At 36.9% G+C, this 24,355-nt stretch overlaps 1 protein-coding gene and 1 pseudogene across 1 annotated transcript; one reads left to right on the plus strand and one right to left on the minus strand.

Moving 5' to 3' along the window:
- Positions 1 to 17,039: 17,039 nt before the first annotated feature.
- LOC148689735 (ribonuclease S-1-like) lies at positions 17,040 to 18,073 on the plus strand. The gene is made up of 2 exons (XM_088689456.1): positions 17,040 to 17,282; positions 17,529 to 18,073. Exons 1-2 carry the CDS (start codon positions 17,040 to 17,042, stop codon positions 17,964 to 17,966), a joined length of 681 nt encoding a protein of 226 aa, XP_088545582.1. The 3' UTR covers positions 17,967 to 18,073.
- A 4,447-nt stretch (positions 18,074 to 22,520) lies between these two features.
- Positions 22,521 to 23,568, minus strand: LOC137708023 (uncharacterized; annotated as a pseudogene).
- Between the last annotated feature and the right edge of the window lie 787 nt (positions 23,569 to 24,355).

The raw sequence follows: 24,355 nt of genomic DNA on the forward strand, positions 1-24,355 counted from the left end.
AAGTAACAACTTTATTAACGATAACCTTTTAGTATGCATTTCTCACTTATCAATTAACTATTTTTATTTGATTTTTAATTTTCTCACTATCATTTGTAGATTGGCAATGAAAATTTGAAGCATCAATCATGAACAAATGGGTGGAAATTGCAGCATTGATGTCAATATGTAAACTTTCTTTTCAAAAGAAACAGTGACATATAGACTCTATGGGTATTGTGAATAATGTACATATTGTTATGCATGATTTATATTTTGACAGTTAAGTTGTTTTGTACTTTGCTTCGAGTACTTAATGTTTTCATCTACTCTTTTTTTTAATTTACATCTACTTACTATTGTTCATGGACTTTAGGTAGGAACTTGCATCTAAAATCCCATGTTGTTTGACAAGTGCATGAATAACATTTAAATCATTACTTTACGCAAAGTAAAAACGAAAAACATGAAAACTTTTTAGGACATGCATGATAAGAAAAAAGTTCCTCTTTGCACAATACATTTGAAGTATATATTGACAATTACAATGGGAACAACTAACACAATACACCTTTAAGAACGCGTAGCATCTGTGATGCAAAAATGTCTCTTGCACCGTTACGTGCAGAGAGGCTAGTGGTTTATGATTGGTTTTGGTGGTTCCTGCAGGTAGGTGGGAATTGACTGTGCCACGTGTTGGTCATCATGTTGTGTTCTTTATCGGGTTTATTTTGCTTCGTTTCCGTTTTCTTTCCTTTCTTATTTTCCTTTTGTTCTCCATTGTCTGCTTCCCTTTTGTGTGCTTTTGTGTTTTGGTCTTCTTAGCCCTGCTTTTCTCGCTTCCCAACTATTTCCTTCTTTGGACAACTCTGTGGTACGTGATTTTCTTTCCATTTTTATCTTCCTTTGTAGATTTTTGTGTTAGTTTGTGAAATGGGTTTTCTTCTGTTGTGTTTTGAGAGATTGGGTGATGGGTTCTTATGGATTTTAGTGTTTCAAACTCTGAGAGGAGTTGTTGCCTGTGGGGAGAGAAATCTGGGTTTCAGTGGGTTTTCTTCTGTTGTGTTTAGAGAATTATTGTTGCCTAAAACTCTATGAAGGGTTTGCTTTTTTGATTGTGAACTTAAACAGTCGAAGAAGGTTTATTTAATGGCTGAAGAAATTGACGATTGTTTGGTCATCAAACATTTCTCTTCCTTTGTTTGTTTGATTTCTTTCTAATATTCAAATAATTATTGTTGTGTAATCCTGATAGCACTGTTGCTGTAGCTGGAATAGATATGTACCAGAGCATGGGAGATGCTCTTGCGCAGCAGCATGGTGGCTCTGCAGCTCAGAACACTGTATGTTCTTATTTTATTCTTGGGTTAGAGCATGCATATATTATCAGTTGGTAGATGTCATAGATCAACCCCTATATTCTAACGTGAAGTAAAAAAAGAAGAAAAACTCCAACTCTAATCAGATGTCCACTGAAAAGAAAACAAATCACATTACAGACCAATACCTTTTTGTAGTCTTCTTGACAACAACTTATCTGGGTATTTTCCGCCAGAGTTCTCGAAGTTGCCAAGCTTACTAATGCTGCATGTTTTCTTACTTCGGAACATAAATTTGTGCCTTGATTATGTTTTCATCCTTTCCTTTCTTGAGTTTTTGTACTGTTGGGAACAATTCTCTAGACTTTCCTTTTTCTACAACATAATTTGAGGGATGCAATCCCGTATCAAGTTTCTTAGCCCTATAATCTTATTTGTTTTGCAGTCAAGTTGACAACAACTTTGGTGGAACTACAATTCCAGATTTGTATAGCAACATGTCTAAACTGTTCAAGTTGTAAGTGCTGCTTCTGATTCTATTTATTAGAGTGTCTTAAGCCATTTTCGTGTATTTGTAAGTTCAAATGGCAAAAGTGGTAAGAAAAGGCAATTTGGTGCATTTTACAACAGTTTTGGGCTTGGAATGGATAGCACATGCATGGAGCAAGGTGGATGGACGTTTTTGAAGATCAAAAGAGGCTAGGAATGTGCTTAACACCTGAAGAAATTAATTCAAGACTTGGAAGATAAGGAATCAGCTAAAAGGAAGGAACATTATCCAAACCACTTAATCTTATCCAACCTAACCTTATCTTATCCTATCCTAATCTTATTGTACCTTAATTCCAGCTACAAGGGGGAATCAATTTCACATTTAATCACCTAAATATAAGGTTCTAGAAGCATTATCCTCTGCCCTAGATTTGTGCCGCATACCTTATCCATTGTCCTTTTAGAAACTTGTCACAATACCTCCTTTCTAGAAGCCCTAAGTTTGTGCCCCACCACTCTATCCTTTTCCCATACAACTCTGCCGTGCCCTAGCCTTGTCCTCCAAGGATTGGTGTCGTGAACCCTAGCCTATATATACATACATTATGCCATACAAAAGAGACTTTTTTAAGAGAGAATTTCAGAGAGAAAAATACAAAGAGTGCCACAACTTTGCAAGGAAGGAAGGAGAAGAAGAAGCTTGGAGCCGTACTTGCCATTCAAGGCCATTGGAGTGCTGGAGCATTTCTAGGTGTACTCTATCCTTAGTTTTAGTCCAATGTTTGTTTTAATTTGGTTTTGAATTATGATGGACATATGGAACTAATTTCTTTTTAGCTAGAGGTGAATTCAAAGTCATGGACATATGTTATATATGAATTGATTACATCCAGTTATTGTTTCGTAAAATATGAATGCGATTTACTTATTTGTTTGATTGATAACTTATTCTTGTATGTGGATTAAGAGTGCACACTTAGTTTGCATGCATGAATCTGATGCTAAAATATAAGGGAATTTCGCCTAATAGTTATGAACTTATATTTATAAGTAGTGGAAATCACTAGTCATGATTGTGTTAAGTAAATCCATGGCAGGAGTATCATGCAGTTCATAGTTACGAGTGCCTTGTCAATACTTATGATTTTCATAGAACTTAATGATCTTTGATATGTATCTCTATCATGCAGTTCATATAGGGAACTTGATAAGAATAATTTGATTGCGTTGCTGAGTCAAATTCAATGAAATTAGGAAAATCTGAGAGTTAATTTGTGTAGTTCACAATTAATTTGGGACATTGTCATTCATGGTTTATAGGAACAATAACTGGAAATCGATTTGTATGCATATGGTTCATGTGTTGAGAAGAATCCTCTAGCTAGCCTTTCACCCCTTGAGTCACCTTAATTTCATGCAACCATTATTTAGTTCTGCAACTATTATTTAGTTCTGCACCTTATTAGTTTTAAGTCAAATTTCGTCCAAACAAACCCCCTTTTTATGTTTTGAGTCAATTTAGTTAGATTTTCGTCCAAATCACCCCTTAGTGCTTATTTTGAGTTATTTGAGTCAATTTAGTTTGTTTTGAGTCAGTTTAAGTTTAGTTTTCTGTTTTTGAGTCTAGTTTAGTGATTTAGAGTTTAGTTTGTGTAGATTAGCAGCCCTCCTAATCCCCGGCCTAGAACGATCCTTACTTTCACAAACTAAAACTGTCAAAAAGAAGGTTTAATTTGTGTGTTAGTTTCTACCACATCAAATTTTGGCGCCGTTGCCGGGGATTAGCAAAATTGTTAATCTCCCTTTTGTTTCAGTTTTCTGTTTTTTCTTATGTTTCTTATGTTTCTGATTTTGTTTATTTTGTTTTCTTTTTTTTAGGTACTAGTTTATGACTCGACGTTCTCTTTGTTTGTGCACATATATTAGAGTTTGAAGACAATTTTGAACGAACTTTGAGAAGGAAGAAGAAGCAACCAGAACCCAATCCACCTAGTGCTAGCTCTGAATCTGAAATTAAAGAAGAAGAAGAGGAAGAGGAAGAACAAGACATGGTTGTGGACAATCGAACAATCAAGGAACTTTTAGCCTCAGGATTGGACAATGCCGTGCCTATTTGCATTCAATACCCTAGGGTGGCTCAAGGCAAGACCGATGAGTATGAATTGAAGTCTAGTTTGCTGCGTCATATTCCCAAATACCATGGGCTGTCCATGGAAGATCCAAACAAGCATCTTAAGGAATTTGAAGTAGTGTGCTCGGGCATGACACCAATTAACGTGGATGGTCATATTCTGAAGATGAAAGCCTTTCCATTCACTCTTTTGGAAAAGGCTAAGGATTGGCTCTTTGAATTGGCACTTGGAACCGTCACTTCTTAGGAAAGCATGAAGAGAGCATTCTTAGAGAAATTCTTCCCAACTTTAAGAGTCATTCTTTTGAGGAAAAGGATTAGTGGAATTCAACAAAGTCAAGGAGAACCATTTCTAGCATATTATGAGCGTTTCAAGACTCTAATTGCATCATGCCCTCAACATTAAATGAAGGAAGAACTTTTGATTCAATATTTCTACGAAGGACTTCTTCCAATTGAAAGAAAAATGCTAGATGCTTCGGCAGGTGGTGCTTTGGTTGACAAAACCCCAGTTGATGCCAAGATCCTAATAGCCAATTGAGCCTTGAATGCATAACAATATGAGGGAGTTGGACAAATGGACCCTCCACAGCAACACCAAGCTAATAAGATAAGTTCAATGGCCAAAATTCAATCTCAATTGGTTAATCTCACTTTTCTTGTGTCACAGGTTGTTAAAGGATCCAAAATGCAAGGATCAAGTACTTGTAGCATGTGCTATATGCAAGGACACCCTTCTGATCAATGCCCTCAATTGATAAAGAATGGGGGATGGGAAAGTGCCAATGTCGTGGGCTATCAAAGCCAAAATCAACCAAGGTATGATTCATACTCCAACACATACAATCCGGGTAGGAAAGAGCACCCAAACATGAAGTGGAGGAAGCCTCAACAACCTCAACAACAAGGCGGATTAAGACAGCCACCCCTGGGACATTTCAAAGGCCATTTGCACTAACAAAACCTCAACCACAATCTGCCCAACCAAATTCAGGTTCGTCATTAGATAATGATAAAATTCTTCAAGTACTAACTTCTTCAACTCAGGGTTTACAAAATCAAGCCAAAGAGATGTGCGAAGTGAAGAAGCAAATTGGGCAGATGGCGGAATTCATGGAACAGTTTAGAGAAGAAGGCAAACTATCTAGTGCCACCATTATCAATCCAAATGGAGGTTTTGAAACTGCCAACGCCATCACTTTGAGAATTAGCAAGGAGATTGGAACAAGTTCAAAAACGTCAAAGCCAACCCAAGAGAAGGACGAAAAGTTGTTGCAACAAGAAGAAAGAGCCACGGCAAAGGAAGAACACCCCTTGACGCAACCCCCTAAGTACCCTATGCCATCCAACTCAACTAAGGTAGGTCCAAATTCAATTCCTTCTAACGTTATTCCACCAAATGTGCCTTTCCCTGGCAGGTTTATGCAATCTAGGAACGAAGAGAATGAAAAAGACATTCTAGAGACTTTCAAGAAGGTGCAAGTCAATATCCCGCTCATTGATGGGATAAAACAAATTTCAAAGTATGCTAAGTTTTTGAAGAAGCTTTGTACAACAAAGAAACGAATTCGGGAGAAAGAGGTGATACATGTAAGTGAAAATGTCTCTGCAATGTTGCCAAGGAAGCTGCCACCTAAATGTAAAGACCCAGGTAGTTTCACTATCCCCTGTGTAATTGGTAATGCAAGGTTTGAACATGCTATGCTAGATTTAGGTGCTTCCATTAATGTCATACCATATTCTGTTTATGCATCTATGAATCTAGGAGAGCTTAAAAATGATGGAGTTATTATCCAATTAGTCGATCGTTCTTATGCATATCCGAAAGGAGTTTTGTAAGATGTTTTGGTGCAGGTTAACCATTTGATCTTTCCAGCCGATTTCTATGTGCTTGAGATGGAAGATTCAGCCCACTCTCCACCATTACCAATCTTACTTGGACGACCTTTCATGAAAACAGCCCAAATCAAGATTGATGTGGCCAAAAGAGCGTTAACAATGGAGTTTGGTGGCGATATTATTAAATTCAATGTTCCTGAATCTGTTAAGAATCATAATGATGTTCCTTTTGCCATAGATGCGATTAAAAATTTCGGGCATAAACGTTCAATAGCACCAATCAAGAAGGATGTAACCATCATCGAATAGGGAATTGGAGTGAAGCACAAGGAACATGCCATTGGCCTCAAAATACCCAATCTGGCCGAGAACATCCCTAGTGAATTTGTTGATAGTGCTGCTACTTTTGAGCCTTTGTCGTAGTATATTGGTGAGCCACCTATTATAATTCCAATTCCCATTTTAATTAGTAGGTTGTTACCTTCTTTGATTCAGGTGCCCAATCGAATCCAAGCTGGTGGGAGAGTTTATATTGACTTTAGGAAGCTTAACGGCACAATCAGGAAGGATCACTACCCCCTTCCGTTTATAGATCCTTATTATGAGCACTTTAAAGAGCATGTCGTGGAGGAAATACCCCTCCATGTTGTGGACCCTAATGAAGCTTAAAAAGAGGTATCGTCCGACTAGAAGACGTTTAAAGCAAGCGCTTCTTGGGAGGCAACCCATGCATTCAAATAAAGAAGACCTGGGAATCTCCGGCTCTGATAGGATCATATTTATGCGACATTGTTAGTCTATTTCCTTGCATTTACTTAGTTAGTTTCTGGTTATTTTAGTATTTTAAGCTATTTTCATATGTTTGTAGGTTCAATGGGCTAAAGTAACAAGAAAGTGCAATTTGGAGCATTTTGGAGTAGTTTTGGGCTTGGAATGGATAACATAAGCATGGAGCAAGGTGGATGGACGAAATTAAAGTTCAAGAGGGGCTAGGAATATGCTAAAGAGATGGAAGAAATTAATTCAAGACTTGGAAGAAAAGGAATCAGCTACAAAGAAGGAAACATGAGTCAAACTTCCTTATTTTGACTTAGTCAATCCTAATCTTTTCCTACTTAATTTCCAGCTGTTAAAGGGGGTTGCTAAATACATTAGGACACTTAAATATATGGTTCTAGAAGCCTTAATCCTATTCCAAAAGGGATGCTGCAACTTCCTTCCCTTTCCCTTTCCTTGTCGTGCAAGGCAACACATTTCCCCTTCTTCTCCTTCAATTCCTGCCACATATCACTTACCCTTTTCTCTCTGGGATTTTGAATTTAATTACCCTTTTTCCTTGAAGATTTGGAGTCCAATTCTTTCCCAAAACATTTAATTAATGCCTTACCCTTTTCTCCCTTGAATTATATGTTTCAGCCGCAAGAAAAAAGGACAATCCCTGACCACCATATATTCAACCATTCATTCAGCCATTAATCTCTTCCACAACCACATTTTCACCATACATTCATCCATCCTTCAACCAAATTTCCGCACCACCCTTCCATAATACCCCATAACCCATTTTCAGTCATAACCACCTTGTGCCGAAACCTTTCAAGGAAAAAGAAGAAAAGACCCCTTGGAGCCGTGCCTGCCATTCAAGATTGGATTGTTGGAACGTTCTTAGGTGTATTCAATCTTTCGTTTTCAATGTTTAATTTAAGTTTTCTTTGTTTAATTGCGAACATGAGGAACTAATTTTGTTTTGGATAAAGGAGAATTCAAAGCCATGAACATATTTGCAATATGAATTGATTACCTCCAGTTGTGATTTCATAAATCGTGAAACCAATTTACTTAACTGTTTGATTGATAACTTATTCTTGTATGTTGATTAAGGATGCATACTTAGTTTGCATGCATGATTTTGATGCTAGAATATAAGGGAGTTTCACTTAATTGTTATGAACTTATATTCATAAGTAGTGGAGGTTGCTAGTCACAATCGTGTTAAGTAAATTCCTAGCAGGAGTATCATGCTGTTCATAGTTACGAATGCCTTGTCAATGCTTATGATTTTCACAAAGCTTAATGATCTTTGATTGTATCTCTATTATGTTGTTCATGTGGGGAACTATTGAAGAATAATTTGGTTGCCGATGTGTATTCCATCCAATTCAATGATTTAAGGAAAATCTGAGGGTTAATTAGTGTTGTTCACGGTTAATCTGGGGCGTTGAGGTTCATGGTTTATTGGAAAAGCAACTGGAAATCAATTTGTATGCAAGTGTGTCATGTGTGGAGAATGACCCTCTAGCTAACTTATCACCCATCAATTCACCCAAATTCGTATCAATTTACTTAGTTTCTGCAATTTGTTTGTTTAAGTTTCAAATTCATCAAAAACCCAATCCCCTTTACTTTGTTGTGTCAAATTAGTTAGAATCTGTCCAAATTTGTGTTTTGAGTGTTTTGAGTCAAAATCAATTCAATTTTCGTCCAAAGTAAGTCCTAGTGTCTGCTTTGAGTCTTTTTTTTTTTTTTTAATTGTTTTGCGCTATTTGAGTCTTTTTAGTTTGTTTTGAGTCATATAAGTTTAGTTAAGAGTCTTAGAATCTAATTTTCTATTTTTAAGTTTAGTTTTGTGTTTTTAAGTCAGTATAGAGCATATTAGCAATCCCTCCTAATCCCCGGCCTAGAACGATCCCTACTTACATCTTTACTACAATTGTCAACAAGAGGGTTTAATTTGAGTGGTAGTTTATATTACATCATGCTAGATTTAGGTGCTTCCATTAATGTCATGCCATATTCTGTTTATGCATCTATGAATCTAGGAGAGCTTAAAAATGATGGAGTTATTATCCAATTAGCCGATCATTCTTATGCATATCCGAAAGGAGTTTTGGAAGATGTTTTGGTGCAGGTTAACCATTTGATCTTTCCAGCCGATTTCTATGTGCTTGAGATGGAAGATTCAGCCCACTCTCCACCTTTGCCAATCTTACTTGGACGACCTTTCATGAAAACAGCCCAAATCAAGATTGATGTGGCCAAGGGAGCGTTAACAATGGAGTTTGGTGGCGATATTATTAAATTCAATGTTCCTGAATCTGTTAAGAATCCTAATGATGTTCGTTCTTCTTTTGCCATAGATGCGATTAAAAATTTCGGGCAGGAACGTTCAATAGCACCAATCAAGAAGGATGTAACCATCATCAAAGAGGGAATTGGAGTGGAGCACAAGGAACACGCCACTGCCCTCAAAATACCCAATCTGGCCGAAATCATCCCTAGTGAATTTGTCGACAGTGTTGCTACTTTTGAGCCTTCGTCGCAGTATATTGGTGAGCCACCTATTCTAATTCCAATTCCCATTTCAATTAATAGGTTGTTACCTTCTTTGATTCAGGTGCCCAATCGAATCCAAGCTGGTGGGAAAGTTTACATTGACTTTAGGAAGCTCAACGCCACAATCAGGAAGGATCACTACCCCCTTCCGTTCATAGATCCTTATTATGAGTACTTTAAGGAGCATGTCGTGGAGGAAATACCCCTCCATGCCGTGGACCCTAATGGAGCTTATTTTTCAATGTAAAGTTTTAGCACAGTTGTCGAATAATGCACGTGCGTATTTTTCATAAATTATACTCGTCGTGTATTTTACTAACTATCGTTGGGGGATAAAAGGATATTAATTTTCTTTGTTACCTAAATTTTTTAGCACCTATAAATGTTTGTACTCCTACGCTAGAAGGTTTAACATGATTAAGTTAAATGAGTAAAAATTGTTAAGAAGGGTTCGTTGTTTTCTTGATGAAAGGTTATGGCCATCGTTAGTAAACTCGCAAATATATGTACGTGCTTATTTTTTAAACATAATTTTGTTTTCCGCACATGCTTTAATGATTAATTGAAGTGCACATTTTTAAAATCCAACGTACAATACGTGTCTCAAAATTATTTGTATGTACTTTTCCCATTTAATACATGTTATTGTCACATAATTTTCAATCATACATGTAAAATTCACCTTTTTGACATATTTATGAAGAATTAAAATAATTAATTAACTTAAATAAATATTAAACTTAAAAATGTGGCCGAATTTTTCAACGTAAAGTTTTAGCAAAGTTGTTGAATAATGCACGTGCGTATTTTTCATATATTATACTCGTCGTGTATTTTAGTAACTATCGTTGGGGGATAAAAGGCTATTTAGAACTAGTGGATGAAAACTGCTATGCCTACATAGTTCAGTTGTTTATGTTTAGGTTGCAATTTCTTTTCTTTATGTCAATGTGATTTCCCTTATAATCTGCCTCTTTTCATTGGACGGCCATTGTACTCCTTCACTATATTGTACGCTTTGAGTTGGTAGTTTCCGGTTTGAAATGATAATTGAAGGAATAATCATTTTTATATGATTCGAACATACGACACTGGGTTTTGGAGACTTAAGCATGTTTTATTCATGCTTTGTCTTGTGCATCTTTTCATTTAAGAAAGCAAACATTATTAATTTTACCAAGAACTTCTACCTTTTCCTTTTACTAACAAAAAGTACATGGCAACTAAATTTGAAGAAAAGTAAAGGAAAAGAAACAAATCAAGTCCCTATCAATGCCATCTACACAAATTGCAGCTACTGAATTTGTCATGCCACCAGTAATCCTAATGGGGTCAGACTATCAAAGGACTTTGTGCACTTCCACAGTCGATGCATGCTTTGATGGTAGCACTTTCCTTGTGAAGTTTTATTATTCTACTTCTAATTTCCCTGTCCACCCAAATTGACCAAAAAAACAATTGAGCTCTTTCTCTACACTCCATTATGCTCACCAATTTCTGACGATTGAGAGAATGCAGAAGGCTGAGGCCTCTATCTTTTTCATCCCCCATAGCACACCAAGATTGCACCGTAGACTTACACCATTTTTGTTGTCTTCAGAGACTCAATTCCAAGTTCGGAACTATAGTATCAGAAGTACTATCACATTGTTTGGGTGTATAGGGCCTTAGAATTATTGCACTCTCTGCACCATTCCAAGAACTTGTACACCTCTTCATGTCTCCTCCATGAAGTCAGCAGGTCAACCCTTTCAAATCTCTGAATGCTGATGTGTTTGAAGATGCAATCATGTTGGGCGAGTTGGTTGAACTTCTTGCACACCATTTTTGCTGAATGTAGGGAATGAAAGAAGTGGGAAACAACCTTGGTGAGTACTTCTAGAAGAAGCTTGTCAGGAAGAGATTGTATGAAAGTTTGGGTTGTTGTGCCTTTCTTATCGCTCTGCCTTTTTTCATAGTTATACCTTTCTTCATCGTTCTACAATTGGATGAGGTGGTTTGTGCTTAGACAAGCATGAACAAATACACCACCTCTCATGCAACTCAAAAGTCATTCATGCACAATTTCATAATTAATTATCACAATTTCCTAATTATGCCTAAGTTTTTAAGCTTATTGTTTGTGTATGCACAAAAACCAACTAGATGAGATGGTTGAGACTTTACAACCCAACCATGCATGCAAAATACCCAACCACACACCAAACCAATGGGACCCATCATTGACTTTTTTTTTTTTTTTTTTTGAACTCGTTTAGGTGACATGAAGATGTCATGTGCATATACTGTGCATTTCATGTGCACTACATGTGCACGTCTATGTGCATTTACTATGCATGGAATGTGCATTTTCTTTGCATGTCAGTCATTCATGCACAATATCCAAAGAAAATAATAAAAATATAGGCAAGCATTGATGAGTGGTAAAAAGTGGCACAAGGTAGATCAATAACATGGTATTGATGACACCTTTGGCTAGTTTTTCGTAATTATGCCTAGTTTTTAATGTTTGTTGTTTATGTATCTATACAAAGAAAAATTTAAGAGTACAAAGTCCATAGAATTACAAATTCAGTGTACGTGAGAGACAAAAAGGAAAACAAAAGGCTGCACTGAAATTTAAACGTTGTGATTACAACAAAATTAAACAAACAAAAAAAGAAACAAACTTAGTACCTATCTCTACAACATAATATATCACAAAATATATTCACTTCCTGATGCTATCAACAAGAATTACAAATAGTGAATCTTTCATGGTTAGATGCATCCCAATGCGTTCGGAGTGTGACCGGATTGTGGACTTCCATAGTCACTACAAAGTTTGATGGCAGCGTTATCATGGAGAAGTTTTAGGATTCAGGCCCTTACTTCCCTGTGCATCCAAAAGCCCGACAAGCACAACCAAAACCTTTTTCGGCATTCCATTACACTGAACCATCCCGAGTTGTGATGGTTGAGAGAATAGATTGAGCCATTCGTGCTTGAAATCCCACCTATGGCACACCAAGATCGCATCATACACGTACATTGCTAATTGAGCAACTGACTTTTGGCTTCTTCCTTGTTGTCTCGAAAGATAAGGTATGAAAGTGTCGTGATACCAATAATTGAGGTAGTTTTTTGTACTTTACCCTTAATTATATTACAATTAATTTCATAAATTAATTTCCTTTAATTTTTGTAATTATATTTTCTAGGAATGTCAAGCGGAGCAGTTGTATATGGATGACATGAAAAAACCCTTTGCTCATCAAGGTTGCCAGGAAATTTGTAAAGGGTGGGTGTTATTTCAAGATCCACCTCAAGAAAGATTTGGTCCTACGCTGGTGTTTGGAAATGTTTCCTCAAATACAGTTGGGGATGAACAAGGATCTCCTATCATTCAAGAAACAAGGGTAAAAAACTCGTCTCCAGGTCAACCTTCCATACCTAGGGCTCGGGGTGGGTAAACTAGTTTTGTACCCGTGGGTCGAGGCAGGTACGGGGCGGGAACAAAATTTCAAAACACAAAACGGGGTGGGGGGACGGGTAACCAAAATTAGCGGGGTGAGGCGGGTTAAAAAATGGGAAGGAACGAGCCCCCGACCTGGCCCGTTTCTAGCTTAAGAAAATTGGATGGGGTGTAATGTTTGTCAAATCCCACTCTCCACGGTTGATTGCCATATTTTCATCTCACAGACTGACTCAGTCTCTATTCTCCATTCATTCAAGACTCGAGTCCTCGATAGTAGCCATCCATCAACAACCACCACCAGACTCCATAGCCCTTGACAACCACCATCAGAGTCTTGGACAATAGCCATCTCAGACTCCACAGCCCTTGACTCCATCTTCGTCTTCCTCTTTCTGGCAAAATGACAGTAGCCGTAACCATCAACAACCACCATCACCGTCATCTCTCCAAATTAAGACCACCACTGTCATCTCATTTCCTTCCAAATTAAGGTAATATAATTTCTGAACTCTTAATTTTTAACTTTTTGGTTAATTTTCTGGATTTAGGGATTTATGGTTATCTGCAATCTTTGATTCTTCTGATCAATTTTTAGATTTGAGAGTTAGGGTTTTCTACAATCTCTCAGTCTATTGAGCAGTTCTTCATACCCCGAACACAATCCATAAATTTTCCTTCGTAGAAATTGGGAATTTGGGATTCAGGGATTTAGGGTTCAAATGTTCATACCGTACCTACTAGGCATTCCATAATGTTTGAAATTTGATGCAAAGGAAAAGTGGATGCAACATGATTTCTCTGTAACCTACGATTTTCTAACTTGAATTCTTCAACCTTCTTAATTTTGCTTTGGAATTGTGTTTTTCTCTAGGACAACAATCTTGGACTGGTGAGGTAGGTATTATCTTCCCAGTATAAGTGAAACATTCAAAGATTTACTCAGACATACTTGACTTTTTCCCTTCAAGATTCAGCAACCTGTCCCTCTTCATTTTGTCTTCTTGTTTGGCATCTCTTTGCAGATGTTTACATGAATCAATTGGTGATTAATCTCAGTCCATATCATGAATTCGTTTAAAGATCATAAACGTCAATCGCTAATTTTGGTTTTTTCTGGGCAACGATATATGTAAGGGGAGATGGTTGTAAATATACTTATATATAGCTATATATGGAAACAAAACTTTGTAATCAAGGAGGTTTCTTCTCCAAGATTAATAAATTGTTAGACCGTTTTTTTTTCAACAAAAAAAAAAAAACAAAACAAAACAAAACAAAAAAAGAAGACCCGTGGACCCGCCCAACCGGCTTGTTTTTTTCCAGGCCGGGTTAGGTCCGGTTCCAAAGTTCAAATTTCTTATCCCCGGCTTGGCCCGACCCGGCCCGTTACATTTTAAAACGGGTCTAGCCCAATCCCTCCAAATTTCAGCCCGGCCCGGCCCATGCCTAGCCCTACCTAGGGCTACGGAACGAAACAAGGCTAGAGAATTGAAGGAAAATGGTAAGGCAAATGAGGAATTAGCCTTTCGAGAGGAACTGGCATCCTCATTGCGATTAATGGCGGAGCAATATGTCATTGCCGTGGAATAAAGGAAGCATGGACACAAAGAACGGGCAAAACAAATACAAGAAGAGATGAATGATAGGAACATGGAAATGAACACTACAGGGTACACTCCAATGAGTAAGGCATATTTTGATAAAGAGGGATGGCCTGACGGGAGTTGTTTACACTCAACTATACTCCTACAATGGTAGATGAAGATGATGATTATGGTCTTTAAATTTAAGTTGTTGTACTCTTTAATATTAAGTTGTAGTCTTTCAATTCAACTTATTGTAGTCTTTAAATTGAAGTTGTTGAGTCTTTAAATTTAAGTTGTTGTACTCGTTAATATTTAAGTTATTGTACTCTTTAATTTACGTTATTGAGTCTTTAAATTGAAGTTAAACATCATTTAACAATATAAAACTTAAACAACATTGAACAACACAATCTCCACCTAAGTACTACTTGGGGGAGTTATTCAAACTTAAACAACATTAAACAAATAACAACATTTAACAACATGAAACTTAAATGCCTACTTCATTGTTCATTTGGCCCAAAGATGTGCAACAAGATCCTATTGTAAGTACTAGTTTGTGGTATGTGAATGAATCATCCTATGATGCCTCATGTACTCATTTAAAGAGATGTTATCAGTTCTTGGATCCATAGGCAAATTAGGCCCATCATATATTATCGCACAAGCCTTCCTTGACCTATTTGGATCATCTTGGTCGTCATCAGACTATCCATCAGTATAGCCACCTCGCTTATCCACCACAATCATGTTGTGTAATATGATGCACGACATCATGATGGAGTTCAATTTATCTTGACTCCACCCTCTTGTCGGTTCCTTAATGATCTTTCACTATGCTTGTAGAATACTAAAAGCTTTCTCAACATCTTTCCGATACACCTCTTGGTGTAAGGTAAACCACTTATGGGCATCGTCCATAGGGTTTGCAATTTCTTGGACAAGTGTCGCCCAATTTAGGTAGATGTTATCTACTAGGTAATACCTCATATTGTACTAACGCCCATTGATGTAGTAGTTAAGTTGAGGTGATTTACCCTCTGTCAGGTTATTAAAGATTGGTGAACGCCTGAGTACTGTAATGTCATTTTGGGATCCTGGGACTCCAAAGAAAGCATGCCAGATCCATGTGTCAAATGAGGAAACTGCCTCTAACACAATAGTTAACTTTCTCGATCTTCCACAAAATCCTCCTTGCCATTCAGTGGGACAGTTCTTCCACGGCCAATGCATGTAATCTATCATGCCCGGAAAGCCACGGTCTTTAGCTTTGCGAAAGAGCCGAGCAAGATCTGCTTGATTTGGTTCACGGATGTACCCTCTTTGTAAATCTAAACAACTATGTGACATAATTCAACAAGATTATGAAGGCATGTAGACTTAGACATACCATATATGTCATCTATCACATCAGCTAGGGAGGCATAGACCAGCATTCGAAGTGCAATAGTAACCTTTTGTTGAGGTGAAAAACTAGGGCCGCCTACTCAATCCATCTTCTGTCGAAAGTATGGATTGACATGTTAGACATCATGAAGCACATGCTTTAAGACATGACGCCTCATCTAGAAGTGACGTTTAAAATCCTTTTCTGTGTACACCGAGTTGGAGTTGAAGTAGTTGTTCATCAAAGTCTCATGCGCGATCTCTCTTTTTCATGGTTTGTAAAGAACGATCAACAACAGAGCCACCCCATTCAGGTTGTTTTTCAGTTTCCTCACACAACATGACCTCAGCCATTGTTGCCATATGTGTTGTGTTGTGCCATACTTCATCTTCTTCATCGTACTCCTCATCTTCTCGTTTCATCTCCGCCCATTTATCATCCAATTCAGAATTGGATAAAGACCCCCAGTTGGAATGCAAAGAGGATCCAAAGTTGGAATTCATTGCAAACTTGAATTGAAACAGATATTAGAGATGGCAAAGATGAAGGTGTGTGAATCCTACCCCAATATCCAACCAATTTATTAACATTAGAAGCTGAAGATAAGAAGTGTCACGTAGATAAGAATCCTATCTAAAATTTTCACAACCAATCACATCTCGACAGGTGGCACTCGAAATCCTATCTGAAAAATTATTAACATTACATAAAGATAAGAAATATGGAGAGTTACTCACTTTAGCGATATGTGTCACTCGAAATTCTATTCGAAAATTTATGAAGATTACATAAAGATAAGAAATCTAAAAAGTTATTCACCTTAGTGACACTTGTCACTCGAAATCCTATTAAAAAAATCATTGAGATTATATAAAAAATCCGGAGGTTTATTCATTTAGCGACAAGTGACACTCAAAATATGTCCGAAAATCTTATTTCAATATGGTAGTTTAATTCATTCAATTAATATATTAATTCAATTAAAATAATAAATTATTGATGGAGCTAAAAAATAGCCTCATTTGATTGGAGATGAATTTTTTGTCAGATGACTGTATTTTGGCCTATGGTCCATTGGCTTCACATCCCGACGCCCACCCTGCCCGACGGTGCAAACGATAAGTCTAATAGAACATGTCAGATTTTTATTTATTTATTTATCAGAAGATATAATTTTATTACTAAGAAATATGGTTGTCTTGGTCCATACACTTACAAACACTACATATGATCAAAATACATGTGATAGAGATGATCAACTCAGAGCATTGCACATGACTAGTTTGAATAGAAATATTGGAGGAAAAATTGCTATAAATTTATAGAACATCTGATCAAGCACACGTGATCATGGATGATCAATTAGAGCTATTTGATCAACCCCTTATTTATGCATTCATGTACCATAAATATAAGAGCTTACTTGATCTCCAATTGATCCACACGACCACCACTACTACTTGAAATGGATCAAATTAGTAATTAATCTGCCTCGCTCTTGAATAAATATTATTCAATGGGGACGGGGATGATATATATGGTTATGATGGTATTTTCCCTAATTGTATTAATATTGTCTTCGTCCACGGTGGGATTCGATTATTATCAATTTACGCAGCAATATCAGCCGGCTGTCTGCAACTCTAATCCAACTCCTTGTAAGGATCCTCCTGACAAGTTGTTTACTGTTCACGGTTTGTGGCCTTCAGACTCGAATGGAAATGACCCAAAATATTGCAAGGCGCCGCCATATCAGACGGTAATATTATTAGCATAATCAGATAGTCAATATTGTTTATCTCATTTATGTACTTGTGTGTGTATATATATATTTTTGGATAATGCTAGAGCCTCCAAATTTTTAAACCAAATGATGTGTCACAATAAGATATAAGAAATTTAGTCTTTCTAACATTACTCTATATTTTTTTGATATATACAAATATTACACTTAATTTAAAATTTTATCATAAATTATTTCTATTATATATTATTATATTGTCAGATGAAAATACTCGAACCCCACTTGGTAATTATTTGGCCGAACGTACTCAATCGAAACGATCATGAAGTCTTCTGGCGTAAACAGTGGGATAAACATGGCTCCTGTGCGTCTTCCCCGATTCAGAACCAGACGCATTACTTTGATACAGTAATCAAAATGTACACAACCCAGAAACAAAACGTTTCTGAAATCCTCTCAAAGGCGAATATTAAACCGGGTAGGAAAAGCAGGAGGCTGGTGGATATTGAAAATGCCATACGCAAAGTTATCAACAATATGACACCAAAATTCAAGTGCCAAAAGAATCCTAGGACATCATTGACTGAATTGGTTGAGGTCGGTCTTTGCAGCGATAGCAACTTAACGCAGTTCATAAATTGTCCCCACCCATTTCCACAAGGATCACGGTATTTCTGCCCCACCAATATTCAGTATTAAGAGCGCGGCTAGCTAGTGTGTGTGGGAATGCAGTCATGTGATTGTAATTCTAATGAACTTGGCTTAATTAATTAAACTTGGTAATAAATATGTGATTTTTATTATTATTTTTTTTTTGTTTACTTACAGATTGCCCTATATACGTATGTATGGATTTATAATCTAGATGAAAAGGTAAAATTTGAATTGTTATTTTTTGCATCAATAAAAAGGAGGTTTTATCATGTGGTCCCTGAAATTGAACATTTCAATCAAAGTGGTCCTTGAAATAGTATATTCATCAATTTTGTCCCTAAAAATAGAACCTGCAAATCAATTTGGCTTGTCACCGTTATCTTTTCGATTAGTGTGTTAATGTTGGCACTTGAGTGGATGTAAATTATATGGCGCCACGTGAATTAATTGTGACAAAAACCCTAAAAATAGTAAAATTTGAGAATACGATCCTTCATAAAACCCGAAACTGACTGAATCGCCCCTTTTTTTTTGGGAAAACTCAAAAACGCCAACTCTGGCTTTTCCTAAGCCAGCACCTAGCAATGCCTTCTCTTCTGTATGTGGTAATTTCCATTACTCTGGCTTCTTCCTTCTTTCATTCTCTATTTTTGTCTTTTTTTTTTGGATTGTCTTCATTTAGGGATACTTATGAAGAAAGCCTTGAATGTGCTTATAAAATGTTGGGCTACTCCTCATCTTGCCAATTTGTTTTATGATGGAACTCTAACCTTCTTCATTGTATCAAAGCAAGTTGTCCCACGTGTGAAGCCCAACGGCCACATGTGCTCCATGTCACCTGAGTTGTGTTATCCACGTGTTAGGCTTGAAAACTCACCACATGTGAGGGGGTGTGTTGATCAATGAATCCCACATTCATGAGAGGAGGAACCTTGCATGTGCTTATAAGAGGTTGGCTACTACCTATATTGCCAATTGGTTTTATGGTGAAACCCCAACCTTCTTCAGCTTCTTTTCAAGCTATTTGGTATGACAGGACACTAGTAGAGAAAACTATTTGCGCAATGCAACACGTAATATGCAATTGAGCAGCGAAACGAGGGTCCCGTTGCATAAAAATGTGTTGACCAAAAAAAAAAAACTTAAAAACCTTATGCAACGAGAAGATTAGTCGCTCAATAGGACTTTGCGCGACAACACCAACATTTCGTCGCATAAAGGCTGAGAAAAAATGCAGGTAGGGAGATATTTGGTGCAAACATTTTGCACGACGAGCATTTTCCCGCCAAAGCATTGCGGAACGCAATGTTCGTTGCGCAAAGTGATTCTCCAATTGTTGGTGATCCCATTTAAAGCGAAGTTTAGTGCGAATTTTGTGCGACGAACCACTTATTTGCATAAGATAAAAAGCAAGAAAAAAAAAATTCATCGCACAAATTTGCAAAACGACAAACTTTTCACAATTAAATAAAGGTAAAATTAATAAATTTCGTTGCATACAGGTTTACTCGACGAAGACCATAGGCGCACAATGTATTTAAGAACGAAGTTTTGTCGTCGCCATGAATACAACATGACGACATTGTTGCGTACCCTTGTTGTCTGCATGATGACAGGTATCGTTCCACTATATTTTATGCGATGAATATCTGTTTCATTACTCTAAGTTACTTGCGGGATGAAGTCCATTTCGTTTGTCGTGCAAAATCTCTATCACGAGTCTTATGCATGGTTTATAGATTATAGTTGTAAACACGAAAATCCTGTGACAATTGACAATAGAACAGAAGTATAGAGAATATTTATATTAATGTAAGTTTAGGGTTACAATCTCTTGACAAACTTGAATTCTTTGGTTCGATCTCCAAAATTTGTAGATGTAGTGAGTTGTTGATCTAGAGGTCACGATGACTTGATCTTGGATGAAAGGATGCCGCGAGTTTTTAGCTTGCGACAATGGAGGAATCAGCACGTGTAGGGGTGCTTGGTGGTTCTTCACAGGTTTGACAAAGAACGCGGAGGGTTTACCAAGTCTTCTTGAGTGTTTGAGTGTTTGGTGGGTTTGAGTGGTTGAAAGTGTTCAGAGTTTCAAAGCTTCAACATCTGGCATGAATGATTTTTCTGACCCTTTTTCTTTGTCTTGGAGCCTCATATTTATAGACTCTCCAAACCTTGCCCACATATGAATTTGACCTAGATTGTGGGCTTGATTAATTGAAGAAAAAAACAGGACTCAATTTGTGGACTGGTTCGTGATTTGACTCCATTAGCTAATATTTGATTTAATTAACTAAAATCAAATAATTCATTTCCGCCAAGTGTTGATTTAATATTTGATTTGACTCCATCTGAACAATTTATGAGACACATGGCGCATGCCACATATGTCATGGCATGTTGAAACTTTAATGCGTTGGTGAACATTTACTTCACCAAAATTTCGATGTGAACATATCAAATGACCGTCAAAACTCAACAACGAAGTTAAATATAACAAAAACTAGCATAATAGACTTTTTTTAGGTTGTAATTTAGTCAAGTTTTGATAAGGTTATCACGCATGTGAGGGCCTTCACTCCTCTTCATATGCTCCATGGATTTGGCTCCTTGAATCCTTGAAACTTTGCTTCTTCCTTGGGATGAGATTGAAGAACTAAGGAAGGATCTGATGCTAGTAAATCCACCCTTAGGCCATCTCCAACTGACCTGGCCAAATGACCATAAGGCTAAAAATAGCTCGGAATGACACACAAAGGGTCTCCAACCGAGGGCTAGGCCAAAGGGCTTCATCCAAATCAGGCCAGCGAGCTAGCCATTTCCAGGCAGCCAGCCAACATTCCAGCCCAGCCCTTTTGCCCTCCAATGGCTACTAGCATCAGAATGTCAAACATGACTTTGTGGCAGGTGCAAGAATACCATGCTTTCTTTGTTATTGTGCTTTCTTTATACAAAAGAGTGTTTCAATGGACCATTTTCTAACTCAAGATAAACTGCAATGGAAGATCAAAACAAGAGAGAGGAAGGAGAAAGAGATGTAATCTTATTTTAATATGTAAGAAATCCGGATGCTTATTCATTTAGCGACAAGTGACACTCAAAATATGTCCGAAAACCTTATTTTAATATAGTAGTTTGATTTAATTAATCATATTAATTCAATTAAAATAATAAATTATTGAGGGGGTTATGTAAGCCTATGGCCCTTTGGCTCCCTCAGTTGGAGATGAGTTTTTTGTCAAAGGGCTATGTTTGGCCTATGGTCCTTTGGTCCCCTCAGTTGGAAATAGTATAAAATATGGCTTGGCACTGTTCATTAAAATATATTTTCTTGCAGGGCTATAGGGCTAAGCATGGCCCTTTGGCCCTCATTCGGTTAGAGATGGCCTTAGTGGTTTGCCATTAGAGAGAAGGATGAGAGAATGTGTCTCCAAGTTTTTCTTCTCTCAAACAACCTAATGAACTTTTGTCTATAAAGTCACTTTTATACCACCTCAAATGTGAGGCATAAATGAAATTATGCCCATTCTTTCATTATGGTTGGTCTCCCCTTAATTAAGTGGACTAAATCCCATTTTGTTTTAGTTGTCATACACTTAAACTTAATGGACCTTTTAGACCAAAACACTTTTGTGCCCCGAAACTCAAAACTAAATTAAAGCCCAATAGAAACCTTTCTTATGGTTAATAGACTAATAAATTAATATTTGACCATGCTCAATTAAACTACTTAATTGCTTATTCATCTCATTGATATTTCTTCGTAGTCATCCTTACACGGTGTACAATCCATTAGGTTTCAATTAGTAAGGCAGTTAGCAATTGTACTCTTACTAATCGATTGTGAATTGAAACTTACTTTCAATTCTCCTCGTGATGAAGATTGGTGATTGTTAATTTTTAGGGATTCCATAAATCATGAGTGACACCTAGCAATATGTCATGGTTGCCCAAGCTAAGTAGAAGCGGTTGGAGAACCTATTCAGTAACAACTGCAATGCAACATAGTCCTAATCCAATACTCTTAATCACATAGTTTGGTTGATAGTCTACTTCATGTCAACTAGCCAATGCGATACTTCTCTATATAATTCTATTGAATTGATTTGGAACATACTTCCTAAGTCATATTCAAATACTTTGGCCAAAGACTTCTAAATCATATCTCAAACTATTCTTCTTCCACTATAGAAGGTTAGAGATCCTTTCTTGTAGATTCACATGACTACATGACTCAGTAGCTTAATCTTAACAATGTCGTGGACTACTTTGCATTATTGCAACTTACGAATTCTTACACGACATGTATGTTAGAACTCTCTGTCGATCATTGTTCAGTGTACTCATAAACTTTTAGAGCATCTATGTGTTTGTCTTAGTGTCCAAACACGGATTGATTACAAATGTTTGCACTCCTACGCTAGAAGGTTTAACTTGATTATGTCAAATGAGTAAAAAAAAGTATTAAGTATATAAGAAGGGAATTCCGAAGGGGAAAAAAAAATAGATAACACAAGGAGTTTTTAGTATTGGTTAACTCTAAAATATTGTTATCATACACTTTCAAATAGAATGACATTACAAAATATGGAAAGCTGAAAACTACAGGCAGTACTCAACTCTCTTGACTAGAACAATACTTTCCACATAAATAAGAGCTTGGAAATCCATAACCTCATTGATAATAGGAGGAAAATGAAGATACTTGAGATTTCCCGTACTAGAATTATAAGAGGTAGCCCTGTTATCGCATGTAACTATAAGAAGCTCGTCAATTTTCCAAAATGTCAATAAATTCTCATTGCCTTTAAAAGGACCAATGGTTATGAGTTTTGTCCACGAATTCTTAACTCGATCATAGTCATCCATAACCCATATTCCAATTATTTCAAATAAACTAGAATCCTCACTTTGATCGTAACGAGAGCTAAAAGAAGCGACAGATTCATTATAGAGATAAAGATTATAAAACGAAAAACCGGAATCTCGCCTAGAAGGTAATTGTATCCTATGAAATATCTCATCAATTAATTCAAATGAAAGTATGTATTTCTCTCCATCGCTTGCAAACCAATAAAAAAAATCCCTTCGAGTCCATTGAACGAGAACAGTCATAGATATCACTTGAATCTTGATCTCTTTCCACGAGGTAGCGGCTGTAATGTATACCTCAGCCGTGTGAGGAAGAGCAATACGATGATAATATGTTCACTCATCATCCGAATACTCACAATTTTCTATAATTCGCACAACCTTGTATTCTTTAGCTTTGCAATCATAGCCAAATCCCAATCCTCAAAAGGTCATTTCCAATTCAAATTTTCCCTTGGTAAGGGAAGATAGAATAAGGCATGAATCGGTAAGTTGCACGAATTCCATCGTTGCAGGATTCCACAGAAGAACATTTTTCCATGCTATAAGACAGACAATATCAATGCAATGACCAAGAATCAGTACATAATCATGATCTTCCAATGGAAACGGTATATTTAGGACCAAAACATCATAATAAATGTTGTGCTCATCGCTATCAATGGAAAGATTAATCATGGACCAGAAAAATTTCTCGTTTCCAACTCTCGTCCGGGAAAAGGTGAAACCAAGAACGGTTGAGAAGGATAAAAATGGCGGCTGAGCGTTTGTTGTCCATGAATTCTTGACACATATATACAGAGGAATGAACGCCACCAATTTAAAAGACAAACTAAATCAAACTCGTCCCCAAGGCCTCGTAGATCAATGTTCAATTATTAAACATACTAGAAAATGTGCCCGCGTGTTGCTGCGAGACTTGAATGCATCACCTTGAACTGCATGAATAAGATTCATTTTACCTGAATAAATTCAATGCAATCATAAATAAAAAAAAGGATAGATGAGTGAATGAGGACAGTAAGATATGCAACTTCGTTTTTATATACATTCAACTGAGCTGACATGAAAAGACATTGTAGAATGAACAGAACGAAACTGAACGTTTTGGTTCCCTAATAAACAGAAGTAACATACAGTTCACACAAATCTTGCCCTTGTAGTCAATTTGGCAAAATATATATCCTGTAGGTTAGGCAACATAAAAACTGTTTCGTTCTTATGTAAAACCATTTGTGAATGACAATGAATTACGCCGAGAATCTTTGAGAGAGTAGTTGACTTGGTAATCAAGTTAATGAAATCTTTTATGATTCTTGGAGCCTTAAAGGAATAAACATATTGGAGTCCTAATTACTTGCAATCAATTTATGGCCCTTTTATTAAGAGAATACAAGGTATAAGAGTCATGATGGGACTCTAATTGATTAGAAAAGATTAGGGTGGATATCCTTTCCGTTAATAGGGTGGAATTGGTTGAAACCCTAGCTATATAACCAAGAAGCAGTCCCTGCTTCCATACCGTTGAAATCTCACAAAACTACAAACCTATTTCGCTAGTAGAA

The sequence above is a fragment of the Pyrus communis genome, chromosome 17, assembly GCF_041283825.1.
Source record: "Pyrus communis isolate YQ-2024b chromosome 17, ASM4128382v1, whole genome shotgun sequence".
In the NCBI taxonomy this organism is placed as follows: domain Eukaryota; kingdom Viridiplantae; phylum Streptophyta; class Magnoliopsida; order Rosales; family Rosaceae; genus Pyrus; species Pyrus communis.